This window comes from Tyto alba, unplaced genomic scaffold (assembly GCF_018691265.1).
Source record: "Tyto alba isolate M040663 unplaced genomic scaffold, T.alba_DEE_v4.0 Super-Scaffold_1, whole genome shotgun sequence".
Lineage (NCBI taxonomy): Eukaryota > Metazoa > Chordata > Aves > Strigiformes > Tytonidae > Tyto > Tyto alba.
The window spans coordinates 19,235,782-19,247,733 of NW_024881261.1; the positions used below are offsets into that span (position 1 = coordinate 19,235,782).

Below are 11,952 nucleotides of genomic sequence, written 5' to 3' on the forward strand. Positions count from 1 at the left end.
TACAGGAGTGGTTAAGCATTTGCACAGGTTGCCTAGAGCAGCTGTGGACTCTCTGACCTTGGAGGTATTAAAAGCTCAGCTGGACAAGCAACCTGAGCAGCCAGATCTAACTTTGAAGCTACTCCTGCTTTGAGGAGGAGACTGGATTAGATTACCTCAAAAGGTCCTTTGCAACCTCTGTTATTCTATGACTGCAATTCTCCAGAGAAGCATGCAAGATTTTTCTCACTGATTAAATAAATTTTAAAGATTGCAAAACTTACTGTAAGCATTGTTGCATATATGGAGCAAGCACATTTTGACAGTAAACTCTCCGTGTTCTGGGAAGCAGCATCCAAGAATAACCCAAGGAAACCAATTTATTGCAAATATGTTATGTAAGCCACAGACCTTTCTACACTCACGAGGCCCAAACTACTTCCCCTGCCATTGCAGGATGAAACAAGAGTGATGCTGTTACAGCACTTGGATTTAAGATCTTAAATCTTTCCAGCAAATCTAAAAATGAAATTAATCTCTGCATGAAATTTGACCCCTGTGAGACTGGAGAAATATTCATCCATATATATATATATAATGTTGTGACTCCGAAACAGGTAACTAGATCGGATCCTAGGAAACTCCAATTTTACAGCTGAAATTATTAGAAATTAGACTAAATTTGAAAGAGAAAAGGTTCATTCATCCCTTAGACCTATCCCATAGGGGAGCTTTTTCCCCCCATATAGCAAATCCAAGAAAAACTCAACACAGAATTTCACTGTACTGATTTCCAAGCCCTGTTCTTCCCTTGTGATATACAAGACAAAAAGAACCTTGTAAGAGAACCTAAGATGTAGGAATGGATCATGTCTCCTGGGTGGCAGAACAAGAAAAGGAACATTATTCAGACCCTTCAAAGGCTTCAAAACACCCTTGGTGGACATACTGCAGATGTTAGTGGGGCCACTGTCAGATATAGCAATGCTCATTCAGGGCAAAGGTTTTCATTCAACGTAAGTCTTATGGGGATGGCAATCATATTGAAAAATCATGTGGCTCCTGCAGGGCTGTAAGGAATTGTTCACACGTGGATAAAGAAATCATGTTTTTGCTTGAAAGATTGCAAAGAATGAGAATACTTCCCACATAGCTGACAGAAGTGTCTACTCAACCAACATTTGCTTGATCACACAGAATTACACATAAACCCAATTTCACAAAGCAGCATTTGACTTACTGTTTTATTTGGAAAAGGCTGCTGATCAGCAGTGATAATTCCTCCACCTGGACCTAGGAAAAAGAATAGAGAATAAACACTGATTATCTATACACAGCAATATGATTTATAGTTATGAAACCTTTGGCGATAGAATCTCAAGGTTCAACCTTCTTGAGTGTGTGGTTTAAAATAAAAAAAAAAAAAAGAGAAACGAAATGTAGTTGCAAAAAATATGGAAACACCACATTTCTTTTAGACGTTGAGGAGGTACTGTGCATTCTCAAAAATTGGTTTGTATTCATAAGCCAGCTTTATACTAATGTATAAGATATATTTATGTGTTTTGTTTTCTGCACTCTTGTGAATCCTTCATTGGAAGTTCAAATTATTCCAAGAATGAATACCTACATTCACGTTCTTCCTTCTTTCAGTTTTTCTTTCCCTTTTTACTATAAGTAGCAGCAATTTATAAGTAACATGGCATTGCCTTTATTTCATCTGTTGCTTACATATAACCAAAGCAATTATACTTTTAAAAGGCTGCATTTTGCATAAAAGCTGTTTAAGGGAATCTTGCTTTAAATATCCTGAATTTAATATAATCACATTACACAAAATATTTGAGCAGCCTGAGATACATTTTCTTGCTTTTTGTATGTCAGTTGTTTCAGAAAGCTATGCACTTCTCTTGCACTATGCATTTCCAAAGCAATGACTCATTTACCATTGACTAATCTGTCATTAACCAGTCTTAATAAGATTAGATATTTTAAATCAATTTCTAGTTTCTAATTCAGACCAAAGCTTTCAGTTTCTAACAATTTAAATGCCTTAAATGCTTTTGAATTTAACCTTACAAAGTTCTGAGACCCAGTACTGGCAAGTACTTTTGCTACTGACTTGAAAAGAAACGGACCTAGACCCCCTGCCAGTGCTTAAAGAGTTAGGCCTACATCAGATCCTGGTGAGACTGATTATCCTTTTAGTTGCTGTAAGAGATCATAAATCCCATCCATCTTTGCATAATTTCTTGGTGAGTTTGGCTGCATGCTGCTCACCCCTTTCTCTAGGGGATGGGTGCATTCTGTCGGGCAGATCTGCAAAAAGGCCTGATTTCTGCAAGCAAGCTGCAACTGGGTAGGAAACAGATTTACTGTCCTGTCAAAATCTGAGTTTTCTAACATTGTCCAATAATGCGATACCTAGAAAAGTTAAACATTTCTGAAACATCTCTATTCCCATCCCCAACTTTATGTCATTTTGTCTTTTTGAAATGTTTATTTTTACTTTCTTTCTTTCAAAATTTAAAGTTTATTCCAAAATCAACATATTCCAAACAAACGTGGTTTAGCAGCAATTTCATCCTGAATGATACCAACAAAAAATGCTCTCGAAGTCTTCCAAAACATATCAGTATCGTCAGGATAAAGAGTTTTGTGGGGCTTGGCATACTTTTTTCCAGACTTTCTGTGATTTGCCTGTTAAAAAGTGGTCACAAGTTACTGATGTCGTCTTGGTGAGGGGGTCCCAAAAGCTGGAGCGTGTTAGGTCTGATTGAACCATGAGGAATAGGATAATAAAAATTCAAAAAAAAAGATCAAAAACTTATTTATTCCTCACATGGACAGTGCTAGTCCTGAAGAAATCACTTAAACAACAGAGTTTCCTAGGACAAGTTTCCTTAGTATATGTTTGTAACCACTAGGAATTTTCGAAGTTCACTGAAGGGCTCTGAGAAGCAAGTAAAGAAAATAACCTTCTCTTAAGACTAAGTAAGACTTCTGCTCACTGTATTTTATTGGATAAATCACCGATTTTAAATTTTCAAAGGCTTACAGGCTCAACTCAGTTTGGACTTCACTAGCCTTGCTATGTACCTACACTATTTGCATCACAGTCACACTCGTAGAAACCTGCTGTCCAGCTTCATAGATAATAGATGTTTACAAAGACTAGTCTTAGTAGCAGAGAGCAAATATTGAACAGAACAACTCAATTCAAGAAAAAAAAAAAATAAAAAAGCTGTTGTAATCCTTGTGTGACAGCACTGTCCCCTGACCTAATGGGCCATGTCTGTCTAATATCACAGATATTCTTTCATGAAATCTCTGCTTCATTCACAGGTGTTGAGTGATGCTGCAGGAACCAAATATGTGACAGCTGAAAGAAGGTGGATATTTTCTGTTTTCTAGTAACCCCAGTGTTTTGCCTTTGGCCTAGCAATTGAGTCTAGCGTCAAGCCCAAATAAAAAACTTCTCTGTTAGATTGCATACTATAACTGCATTGAGCTAGCATTGCTCTCCCACTGTGCAAACAGCAACAATTTTTCAGGGAATGCATTACTATGCAAGTGAAATGGAGATTTGTATTTTTTTCTCTCTGGTCTTTTTTTCCTAAATGTGGTCATGACTTCACTTTGCTCTAAGGAAATGCTTGCTTATCTTTGCTTCGAAAGGCTTCAATTAAATGCCAAAGGCCACTCAACTCTTTCTGTATCCTGAACTGCAACATAATGCCTTTCTTCCCTCCTGGAGCTGTGGGGGGAGGACAGCAGAGAAGCACAGTGACCTGAAAGTAATAAAGTCAGAGTAAACCACAGAAACCTTGCTTAATTACTCAATTTCAGAACACAGACTGAAAAAAGAAGCTCTTTCATTCTACTCTGCCATAAAATGACCAGAGCCAACAAATGACCAAAGCTGCCCAATAGTTGACAGAAAGGCACAATCACTCATTATCTGCTCACAGAGCTGCTGATTGAAAAGGATTGGTTAGTTCAGACAGGTGAAGAACAGAGAGACTTGGAGGGCTGTCCACATATAAAAGCATTCACTGTGGAGCTAGTACCATATATTTGTCTTTGAACAGAACAGCGTGAACCCAATTGCCTGCTTGTCACCGAGCAACCTCAGTGAACTCCTTGCAAAGTGAGCCTGTGCCTTACATTGCCTCCAGATCATCTAGGCTGCAAACTATCTTTAAAAATATGCATTTAAAGTTTACCAAACTATGGTGACTATACTAAAACTGTATTTACTATAGCGAACTTGTTACAATTAGCTTCTTACACGTAAAGTGCAGTGTTTTCAAAAAAAGAACTAGTCTAGGTGGTCAATTTGGGTTTCCCTGTTACAGAAGCAGTTGGAGGTACAACCCCCAGTGACAGGGCTTGATTTTATAAAGAACCCTGCCCCTTCCAGACGCACATTTCTGCCATTGCTTCGATGTGCACCTACAAATGTCAAGAAAGCTGATATGCCACAAAGTGCTGTCAAATGCATGGTAAGACAATGATTCTTTTTTTTTCTCCAGTGCTCCCATTTTAGCAGCCCTAGTTGAAAGGTAAGACAGACAGATCTACATTTTAAGCTGCTGATGACAGGAGAGCTGTCAAACCAAAATAACTGGAAACCTGAGTCCTGTAAAAAGCTTAGCTAGGGAACCATCATTGACAGTGCAAACTGCTGTGCTACCTCAGATAACCCTACTGGTTTGCCCTCATGCAGAGACATCTCCTTGCGTGAGGAAAGAGTTACCCTGGCTCTGCACAATGCGCTCTGCTTGTATTGGCAACCGGAAGCTGGGACACCAGTCCACGGCCATGAACGTTCTCCAGGTTACCAAGTAGGCATGAAGTTGCTGTATTCAGTCCATATTTACTGACTTGGGCAATGCTCTGCCCGTGAAAGGCTCTGTATCTCACTACTGTTTTTTGTTAAGCCTATCACCTTAAATAATCTTTCAGGATGTTTTCTAAGTTGGGCAAAACATTTTAACACAACAGGAACAAAATGTTTTATAGCAGCAAAAGTGCAATGAGCTACTACATAGTAGCAGAAATATGTAGCAAAGCCTTGAGGTGACTCCTTTTGTGCAGGCTTTGAGCATGGAATAAAATAATTTCCCAGGTCTTACTCAATGCCTGCATATAGGTAGGGTGATACAGCAGCCCCAGATGCTGCATGTGTTCCCCGATAACGCAGCAGCTCAGCTAAGAGGAGCTGGGGGGAAAGCTGCATGGATAAAGATTCCAGTGGCACAGGCTTGTCAGAGTTATTCACTCATGTTTTATAATGGGTAAATAGAGATTTGGTAAGTGCCAACCATGTGCCCAATCCTCCCTTATACCTGTGGGGGATAGCGGGCCCTGCTTACTGCTGCCAGGCAGGCAGCTAGGGCTGAAAGTATTTGTAGCTCTTCCTAAACAGAAATGAACGCCTTGCAACTATCAATGCTTCCAGAGCACTGGTACAGTTTTCTAGCACTTTCCCTAGGCAAACGATGAGAAAATAACATCTACTTTTGAGAGGGAGCTGGCAGTCACCAAGAGATAAGAAAGACTGAGAAGGGAAAGGAGAGGAAGAGGATGTGAGCAGCAGGGATGCGACTTGAGAAGCGGAAGATCGGGGAAGGTCATCCTGAATAACTGATGCCAGGGAACAGAGCAGTACTTTCCAAAACCTTGACTGCACTGCCAGTTAGTGCTTCAGGCTTCATCTGTGTGAAACTAAGTGTCACATACTAGCAGGAAAGGCAGGAACTTCAGTCACCAAGGGCCTGAGCTAAGAAACTGAAGTCTTACTGTCCTATGAATACTCTCATTATACGTACAGAGACAGTGTACTGATCCATGTGCCACGTGTCAGTCAGTAGAAGCCTTCCCTCTCCAGCCCTTTCATGACTCTTTTTTCTCTCCACTTCTATGTAAGCTTGAATCCAAAACGGAGGTGTTCTTGTCACCACCTGCCATGCTCACACACTATCTCCTAATAAACTGTCACACAGAGCAGTGGAGCTTCTAATTTTTTTTTTTTCTCCCAAACCAAGAACAGAAAAATAATCTGTGTGAGCCAGAAAAATCCTATATTATCTGTTAATCACTGTAAGCCTCCCTTTGCTTCATGTAGAGCACAGGACCCCCTGCTATTCATTTGTTCATGGTCTCATCTACTGGTAAAAACTACGAACTCAGAAAATTACAGTCCAGAGTCTCCCTGTCACATGTTATGGGGTGACTGCAAGTCATCTGTTGCCCTTGGGAAAGTGCAGATGGGCCAGCAAGAAGGTGACAGTGAAACTGTAGATCCACAGAAAACCCACATAAGCCAGTTAGCAGCCAGGGCATACTCTTTGAAGAGCAGTAACTTGGGAGTGGACCTTCTCTGGACAACTCACAGCCTAGAGAAGACAGCACACTGCTACCCATGGGCTGTCCACCCCTCCAGCATCTGCAGGGGCTTGTCAGCCCTGTGGATCCCGAGCGTGGGGCCTTCTGGGAGGCAGGACACAAGACATTGCTATGGCCGATGCTGTGGAGGCTGTTATACCAGTTTTTCCCCCTTTGCTCTAGAAACAGGCAATAGATACAACGTGGGAACTATCGCAAGGCCTATCACATCCTCAGACAGTGCACACATCACTATGTGTGGGAGGTGAAAAGCCAACAGCACCATTCAAATTAAACATCCAAAAGTACTTTTCCACGGAGGACAAGGACAGTTATATTCCAGGACTACAGATTTCTGGCCCTGGCAACATTATCTTACAATGTAGGGCTCCTGCTTCTGTTCAAAGAAGCTGTCAGTCTATAATTACAACTGGGTATTTCTTTCATTCCGCTAGGTAACATTCTTTAGCACTAAAGAACCCCTTCTTTGACATTTGAACCAATATCCACTTCACACGGGAATCCCATATAGCAAATCCCTGCCTGGCTGCTTGAAAAGGCGGGGGTTTGAGCAAACCCAGTTTGAAACGCCTGCCTGCCTTCCCCGCTGCTCTGGTAGGGGCTTGTCTCCGGCCTCTCCAAAGGAGGACAGGAAAGCAAGGCGCAGTTTTGGAGCAGGCTCCTGCAACACCGTAGCTCCCTGCTACCCTGGTCAGGCAGGCTAATTCCTGCCAGGGATAGGGCTGCTTGGCTCCCACTTCGAAACACTTGCAGCAAAACAGGGGGAGAGGGGGGGAGGAAAAAGCGGAGAAAAAAAAAAAAAAAAAAAAAAAAAAAAAGGAAAAAGGAACCCGCGGTGCCCCCGGGCGGGGGGCGGCTCCGCAGCCGGGCCAGCCGCCGCCGCACGACCGGGACACGTGAAGCGGCGGCGGCCGCCGCCCCCCCGCCGGAGCGGGGCCGCCCCTTGGCCGCCCGCCGCGGGAAGGGCCCATAAAGGCGGCGGCGGCGCGGGCGCGGCGCGGAGCGGCCCCGGGAGCAGGAGGCGGCTGCGCGGCCCCATGCACTGCAGCAGGTAAGCGCCCGAGCCCGCGCCCTGCCCCGCTGGGTCTGCCTGCTTCCTGGGCGCCCTCCTCCGCCCCCGCGGGAACAGCAGCCACGGGGGGACAGAAAGCTCCAGCTCGCACGGCTCGCCTCCCCTCCTCCGGTTTTATAGGTCCTGCAAACGCGTCCTTATGCTTGTGTAGTGCTGAACCCACCACGTCTTTTGCTGGCAGTTAATTTTTGCCTCTTCTAGCAGCCTGCCTTTTTCAGGTTGTGTTGCCGTGTTGCCGATTTTTTTTCTTTTTTTTTTTTTTTTTTTTTTTTTCCTGGTTGGTTGTTTTTTGATGCTTGGGGTCCCCCTTTTTGTGGTACTGCGAAAGCTTAGGAGCCTTTGCCTCAGAAGCTGGTCACAGAAGTTACTGAGAGAGCATTATTTGAAGCCTTCGTTCTTTTCCTATTAAAGCAAAGCAAAACTTGATTGATTTGATGCTGGTACTCTCCTTGTCCTACTTATTATGGCAAGTACTGCCACAATAAAAAAAAAAGAAAAGGAGAAGAATTAAGAGGCCAGCACAGATTCTGCTTTTTTTGGCAGGGCTCTGGAATAGCAGTGAGAACCCTGGGAAGGAGAAAACCATTTATCTAAGTGACAAAGCAAATGCTTTGGTTTCCCATGACTCAACAAAAATCCACATTTTGAGCAAGGACTGCATCCTTCTCAAAAGATCTGTGCAGCAGTTGAAGCCCCATTTTACAAATATTCAAGCTAACTGGCATTGAATGGGCCTTTTTCTTGCATAGTAATTGTGATTTTCATCATCTGAGGTAGGGTTATGAATAAGTCTTTAAAATAAAGCTGTATGATTTTTATTGAATACTTGCAGTAGAGTTTTGGCCTGGACTTTGGAGGTTATTAGATGATGTTTATAAGCATGATGAGGTGGAAAAAAATAAAGAAATAAAGTGTGTCCCTCTCCCCCCCCCCCCCCCCTTTTTTTTTCCTCTTCACTCAGCAGATAACATTGACAGTGCAAAAGAGCTCCATTACCTAGACATGGGTTAATAGCTCATAGAAAACATTTCCAAAGGTGCTTTAGCATTTTTATTTATCTGAATTAACAAGGCCAGAGTGCCTAACAAATGCACTTATGGTTGTTCAGAGCCACAGCATGATGGTTCTGCATCAAGGTACATAGTATCCCATTTGATGCTCTGATGGGATAGATGACTTGCTTAATATAGTGCTGTGTCTACTCAGAGATGGAGCAGCTGATCAGGCTTGCTGGAATTTTAAGACCTGGCTCAGCGTCTCTGAAAGGGAAGCTGAAGTGGATGAGCACATCCACTGTAACTGGATCCATTTTACTGGTTACTGGGATGATCTTCTATGTATTTTCAATGAAATGTGTTTAATTAACTGTCACTAAAATCTATTTTTCAGAGGTTCAGAAAAAGCAAATGAGACTATGTTTGAATTGAAAGAGTTCAGAATTAGCAGGAAATGACTGAATGGTTTCATCCTAGTTCCTTAGCTTGAACTGTCAGTTTTAATTTAGGCTGCATTATTTAAAGCCATGCAAAGAGGAGGCCATGAATAATTAAGACAGCGAACGAAGCAAATATGCATTCTTAAGAAGCTTCTTACCTGATGTAACAAATAACGTCCTGTCTTTCTGCTCCTTTCAGAATGATACAGATCTTAGACCCAAGGCCCTTGCCAAGCACCATCATGCCCGTGGACATGGCCATGAGAATTTGCTTAGCCCATTCTCCACCGCTGAAGAGTTTTCTCAGCCCCCTTGAGGACTGTCAAAGAAACAACTTTGTGAACAGATTCAAACCTCTCAGACCATGTCTTCATGTGAAACGCGACTCTGAAGTTCAGAACGGCGACTGGAACCACTCGGCCCGAGCCAAGAAGCGAGTTGTGTTTGCAGACTCGAAGGGGCTGTCCCTGACAGCGATACACACCTTCTCTGAGTTCCAGGAGCACCCTGGGTGGGATCTTCAGTTTGACCTCTTAGGCCTTGAAAACATAACATCTGGCTTAAAGCTACATGAGGAGAAAAACTTGATTCTGGGTTTCCCTCGGCCCTCAGCTGACTACCTGGACTTCAGGAACCGCCTGCAGAAGACCTTGGTCTGTCTGGAGAACTGTACCTTGCAAGAGAAAGTGCTGTCAGGCACTGTGAAAGTAAAAAACGTGAGCTTTGAGAAAAAGGTTCAGGTTCGAATTACCTTTGATACATGGAAGACCTACACAGACGTTGAGTGTGTGTACATGAACAATGTTTACAGCGATTCCGAAAATGATACCTTCTCATTTACCATTGACTTTCCTCCTTCCATTTCCTCTGAAGAGAAGATAGAGTTTTGCATTTCTTACCAAAGTGGAGAACATACCTTCTGGGACAATAATGAGGGTCAGAATTACAAGATTCTCCACACAGAGTGGAAACCTGATGGTGTTCAGATACCACCTGCCAGGAAAGACTGTGTAGATCTTCAGACTTCAAGGAGAGGACAAGAAAGAGAGCCTGATCAACTAGGCAGTCCGAGGCTGTCCAGTGGTCTCTTTCCCCGGTGGCAAAGCTTGGGTCAGATTGAAAATTCATCACCATATTGGTGATCAATACTAGCAAGGAAGCATTCTTCCATTTGGCAACAGAACAGTGTTAGTTTTCTGGTTCACATACTACACAAAACCACCAGACAGGTTTTGTTGGCTGGCTGAACAAATCCAGATTCACTAGTCCATGGGACTTGTTAAACCATATTATGCTACTGAAGTTCTTAGCCAGAACTTATCCTTGGAAAGAAAGAAAACCAAGATAAAACCCATGTATATGCCATCCACTATAGAAATAGCATGGCTATATCTAAAGTATATGCTGCTTGCTTTCTGCTATTGGCTCTCCTGAGTCAGTATGAGAGACATTCTTGTGAGGAAGTATGGAAAGCAATTTGTATCTTAGCAAGCTGTAGTAACTGCATGTGTGAGTGCGTGTGTGTGCACAGGAACATTACATGAACAGAACATCACAATTCACTTTGCACCCATTAGGAGTGCAGTAGAGGTGAAGTGATGCTGTCAGGACAGAGGCTTGCTATGACCCTCTGTGTGCTTGTAGCAGAGGCAGGTAGGATTTGTGGCTTCAATACAGGTTAAACTCAGAGAGGATAATGGAAAAGTGGGAGAAGGGGAAGTAGTAGGATGTGCTGTGTAACTTGGAGATGTAGAGTGTTCTAATTTTTTCTTTCCAAAGATGATCTTCCAAATCCCAGAGAAAGTTTCATGGGATAAAAAGGAGAATACAGAAAAGAGTGCAGAGAGTATCAGAAGCAGCGACTGCTTTGGGAAGACATTTCTGTCCTCGTTGGCTTTGTGAATAATGAATGTCTTGCATTTGAAGACAAATCTAACCTTGACTTCTTCATCCTACTCACTTAACAGGCAGATGGTTACCTTTTAATGTTAAAAGAAAGACGTGCCTTGTAAAAAAAAAAAAAAAGTAAAACCACTCTCCACACCAAAAATAGGGTTAAATGACAAAAGAGACTAAGTGATTTGTAAACTTCCTAGTCCATAGCAGCATTAGATGATTTGACTCATCACCTGGTCTAATCTTACAGCATCCGATGGTTGAGTATCCTGCTCCCTACTGCCGTTAGCAATGATGTTTCACAAGTGTCTACCAGAGGCAAGGTCCTTCATATTGAAGACAGTGAATTGGCTGCACTTTGTGAAAGCTGTTTTCTTTAAAAGAGCAGGATTGCTAGTTTTTTCTAGACTGAATATAGGCTTGCACATAAGTAGAAAACTGCTCTGTTTTATTGTACCTCATTTTCTGAAGTTTTTTTTAGACTTCAGTAAACTAATGTATATTTTGTATCTGTATGCTTATAATTTAGCTGAGCTGTCAAACTGTAAAGCTGATCTGTGTTTCATTCAAGATTTGTGTGAGAAATTGTCCAGTACATACTTGGCAGGCGTGAATACTGGCACACCTTTTAGCTGTACAGAAATGGTGTTAACATCAAAACCTAAATCACATTTTTGCCCATTGCTAAGAAGTACAATATCTTGAGTCTGAAGCTACTTGCAATGCAGCGAGATGATAAATACTAAGGTGAAATAAGCCTTCTCCACTAACTGCACTTTTTCCTTACATAACCCTTGCTGTTATATGTAAAGAAGCCATCTTAAGAATAAATTGTGTTTTGATACATCTGGTTCTTACTGTTTCAACTCAATCCATATATTTTCTCAACTTCTTTAAAACAACTTCAGTTGTGATATAAGGTACAACCAGACCTTTCTGTGCCATGAGATGTTACTAAATCTGGCTGTGGTATGGTATCTCAGGTCAGCAGCTGGCATTAGCCTGAAGATGAAATCCAAGCTTTTCACTAAAAAAAAGAGGTCCTCAAAAATATTTGCCTTAGGAGTTGCGTCATTAAAAAAAAAAAAAAAAACAACCCACATATAAAAAAATCCCTGTATCTCACCAAATTTAACTGGAATTTGACAGATTCTGTCAG

The 11,952-nt window shown here is 42.1% G+C and overlaps 1 protein-coding gene across 1 annotated transcript; it reads left to right on the forward strand.

The window, feature by feature from the left end:
• Window positions 1–7,280: 7,280 nt before the first annotated feature.
• On the forward strand, window positions 7,281–11,639 carry PPP1R3C (protein phosphatase 1 regulatory subunit 3C). The gene is made up of 2 exons (XM_032984164.2): window positions 7,281–7,441; window positions 9,097–11,639. Exons 1-2 carry the CDS (start codon window positions 7,428–7,430, stop codon window positions 10,037–10,039), a joined length of 957 nt encoding a protein of 318 aa, XP_032840055.1. The 5' UTR covers window positions 7,281–7,427; the 3' UTR covers window positions 10,040–11,639.
• Window positions 11,640–11,952: the final 313 nt, after the last annotated feature.